Source organism: Lactuca serriola, chromosome 2 (assembly GCF_051521515.1).
Source record: "Lactuca serriola cultivar US96UC23 chromosome 2, Lser_US96UC23_V15, whole genome shotgun sequence".
In the NCBI taxonomy this organism is placed as follows: domain Eukaryota; kingdom Viridiplantae; phylum Streptophyta; class Magnoliopsida; order Asterales; family Asteraceae; genus Lactuca; species Lactuca serriola.
The window spans coordinates 175619127-175623026 of NC_136409.1; the positions used below are offsets into that span (position 1 = coordinate 175619127).

The 3900-nt window shown below is 33.8% G+C and overlaps 1 protein-coding gene across 1 annotated transcript; it reads right to left on the bottom strand.

Moving 5' to 3' along the window:
• Nucleotides 1–1394: 1394 nt before the first annotated feature.
• On the bottom strand, nucleotides 1395–3569 carry LOC145087479 (putative N-acetyltransferase HLS1). Its single transcript, XM_079025431.1, has 3 exons — nucleotides 3276–3569; nucleotides 3008–3195; nucleotides 1395–2484 (listed from the first exon to the last, which is right to left on the bottom strand). Exons 1-3 carry the CDS (start codon nucleotides 3465–3467, stop codon nucleotides 1623–1625), a joined length of 1242 nt encoding a protein of 413 aa, XP_078881557.1. The 5' UTR covers nucleotides 3468–3569; the 3' UTR covers nucleotides 1395–1622.
• Nucleotides 3570–3900: the final 331 nt, after the last annotated feature.

Consider the following 3900-nt stretch of genomic DNA (forward strand, 5'->3'; position numbering starts at 1 on the left):
ATTTATTTTGGTCATGTTAGGATCTTTAATATTACACTGAATACCATATTTCATTTAGATGAATATTATTTGCAACCCAAACTTGATAACTATTTATTTTACTCATATATCTTGTTATCTCAATTAAGTTGGACACACGATAGTTTCGATTCTAGATTCTTCCCTATCCGACCCAAACCGAATCGAACTGAAACGAATCGAAAACCAAACTTTTTCGACATGTTAGTTTTATTATCTCAATTAAGTTGGACACCCTTGAGTTTGAATCCTAGATTCACCACTGGTAGAACCCCTTGCGATGATCCCAATGAGCAGGGTCGAGAGGCAAAATCCCAAAACCTTAACGAATTTTTAGACTACAAGTGGAAATAAATGGAAAGAAAGGGTGCAACAATATAAGAAGTTGAATTTTGTAGTCAAAATCCGCATGAAGGACATTGACACACTTTAGAAACTTCTCCAAGTCTTTTGAAATGCATTTTAACTAAGGTAAAATATATTAAGTCGGCACCTCTCAAGAGACTTCAAAAGCTTCTAAAGGCTTTAGATGCAATGTTAAGTGAGTTGGATTTGACTAAGGAAAAATATTCTAAAGTTGAAGCATCTTCCGAAGACTTGAGAAGCTTCTAAAGACTTCTGAATTGACTAACCTTCTAAACGTCGAAATATTTTTACCATATAGATTTAATTCTCCGGTAAATTTTTGTAGCTTGAAAAAAAATCTTTTATCACCATTATCAATTTCAGAGCAACCACAACAACCACAACAGAATAAATTATTTGTTATATTTATTATTACACACATCAACTCATTAATTGAAAATATTAAAAAATGGCAAAAATAGTACAGTTTTATATCTATTTATTTATAAGATCCACAAATTGGTATTTGTATTATTTTATTGTCTTTGTATAAGTCGATTAAAATTGCAAAACATATGTTTGAGAAAAAAAAAAAATCATCCGAAGAGCTTGTTAATTTACAAGCTACATTAAAAATGAATTGAGTCTTTTTCAAAAGAATAATGTTATTTTAATTGGTTTTTATTTTTGTGTGATTACTTTTTTTTCTTCGATGAATCTAATATATTTCTAAACTACTCTTAATTCCAAAACTAAACCTTCAATTTCAAGAGGGAGACAAGTATCCCATAGTATGCGAGACGTTTGTCTAACCCTCGAATTTGAATAAACCAAAATCTTTGGTACATAGACATAGAATTAAATTATTGATTAAGGAACGTGAAATCATGAATCATACAAAAATTCATAAAATACCAATTCGTCTTTTACACTCCCTCAAATAGTCAATTTTTAACAATACTTAATACACAGATTAGACGATAACAAAGAATCTTGTGAAAATCTTGGCAATGTTTGGATGAAAAAGGATCTACAAAAGCGTACCATTTATTTACATAAAAGGAGAAAAATACCATATAGGTCCCCCTTTAGAATATATACCCCCTTCCAAAACACATTTCCTTCCTTTCCCAGTTTCCCCCATCCACTCGTTACAAATACTAAAAACTAAACAAGCGATTATTAGACTTTACTTCAAAGTCCAAACTTTAAACATTTTTGTATTCTCTAATGATTTCTCAAATATACATCAACAACTTTCAAAACTCTCTAGGATCGAGAAAAAAAGATAAACCAGGTTGTGATTTTCTCCAATCCCCCACAAAACCATCACTATAATCTTCATCAAGCCTCTTGATACACCATAAATCCACAAATGACAACACTTTCCAATGTGGAATCACTAACTTGAGTGGATCCTCACTCGATATCTCAGTCGCCACAACCCCACACTTGTGCTCCTTTGCTAAATTATGAGCAAAACCAAACAAGGCTTTTGCAAAATCTAGATAAAATGGACCTTCCCCACCAAACCCGTATAGCAAATGGAGCCCAAACGGGTTAAAAATCTTGGGTAAAGAAGGTAAATTCAAAAAAGGAAAGATCCGATCCAAAACCCGGGTTGTATTAACGAAACCTTTCCTTAACCTCGACGCCCCTTTAACTTCCAACTTAAACAGGTCGTTACAATTCCAAACGCTCATGATAGCCCATGACTCAGGCGGGTTGGAAAGAAACCGATCCGACCCGGCCCATGATATCGAATGCGGGCAATCTTTTGGAACAGCGAGGAACGTGCCAAGGTTTAGGTTGTTTCTGAGTACCGAGTCGATGTCTCGTGGGAAGAACTCGGTGGTGGAGAATCGGTGGCGGTAAATGGTTTCAGCGTCGGATGGTGAGAGTTTAATGATTTTGACTCGGTGGTTGACTCGGAGGCTGTGGGCAAATACTGGGTGGACGAGGACTGAAGGGTTGCGGAATTTTGAGTATCCGCATTTTCCGGTGAAGAGGTTAACGGAAGGTTTGTTGGTGGCGTCGGTTGCGATATATGAATATTCGGCGCCGTTGTCTCTAAACCAATCTTCCATTTGAGAAACGAGCTTTAATCCAATTTTCATTCTCCTGTAATTTCATTTAAAATAATTCAAAATTGAGTTTAATAATTAAAAAAAAATGGCTAACTTATAATTTGACGATAATAATATAGAGGTTTACTATTTTTGAATATATTATTCTTCATTTATATTTCTTCAAACGATAGTATTTATATTTTTTGAGAATGAATATAAAATGTGTTTCTATTTTTAGAAGTACACAAAAGATAACCGATGAGGGCTACTTGGTAGTTTGTTTTCATGATGGGACTACCATTTTTCTAATTTTGGCAATTTTCTCATCATTGAGTGTTGCTTCAAAAGTTTAATATCTTCTAATATAAATCAAACATCTCACATAATTTAAAGATTTTTTTTTTTGAATAATATTCAATTGAAAAATGTAGTAAGAATAATAATTTTGAAACTAAAAAAGTTGTTTTTTCAGTAGTCATTTCATAAAATTCGATCGTTTGTTCGTTTTATTTATTTATTTTTTATATAAATATGTGTTGTTTTGTCTTTTATAAAAGATATGTCGATATATATACCGGTGAGATGGAGAGACTCGTAGGCCTAAGATATAGGCAAGTTTAGTAAAGACAGGGCGAAGTTCCGGCGGATAATTAGCTTTCCGGCATACTTTTCTACCGCATGTAACGGTTTTGATGCAGCCTCTAATCATCCCCACCACCTCTCTCGTCTCATCTCCACCGCCGTTCACCACCATCTCCGCCACCTGAAAATTCCATCGACATTCAGTGAACATAAATACACAATAAGAAATTAAAATTTGATTAAAATTTCAATTATATATACCAGCATGAGATACGCAGGAGAGTTGCGAACTCTGCAAACAGGGTCACCTAAGAGGTCGGCGTGGAGTGAGAATTCACCACTTGGGCCTACCTCACAGCTTCTCTCCACCTGTTCTACGCTCTCAATGTCTGTTTTTGGGTTGTACTCTCTTATCACCACCACCGTATCGCCGCCACTCTCGGCCACCACCATCGTTTCTTAAAAAATCTCTCGGAAATTAAGGAATTTAAAGAAGGGTTTAGTGGGAGAAGAGACGAGAGAACGAGGTGTTAATGGATTGGTGAGGATTGTTCAATCATGGCAGCCTTTATATACGTGATTTTGGGGCAACCCTTTCAAAAGCATCGTAGTAAAATTTGTAGAGGAGCATTGTTATTAAAAAAACTTCAAATAGACTTGTTTATTAATATCTTTATATTTATATTAGAATTGTTTTTTCTTGTTTTTTTTAGAGATTCTATATAAATTGTATGAAAATATATTGGATTATATAGTAATTAAAAATGTGTATATGAAAAACTTGTTAATTAACAAACAACATAAACAAAACGTTGATGTGAATAGTGCTGTGTTTTTATTTATTATTATTATTATTATTAAAGTTTTTCTATCGACACTTTCTTTC

Bases quoted from the DNA above. Each gene is read 5' to 3' on its own strand.
- LOC145087479 (XM_079025431.1), bottom strand. From the start codon at position 3,467: ATGGTGGTGGCCGAGAGTGGCGGCGATACGGTGGTGGTGATAAGAGAG. The intron at 3,196-3,275 runs GTATATATAATT...TGGAATTTTCAG, and splicing joins CTCCTGCGTATCTCATGCTG to GTGGCGGAGATGGTGGTGAA. The intron at 2,485-3,007 runs GTATATATATCG...ATGAAATTACAG, and splicing joins CGAGTCTCTCCATCTCACCG to GAGAATGAAAATTGGATTAA.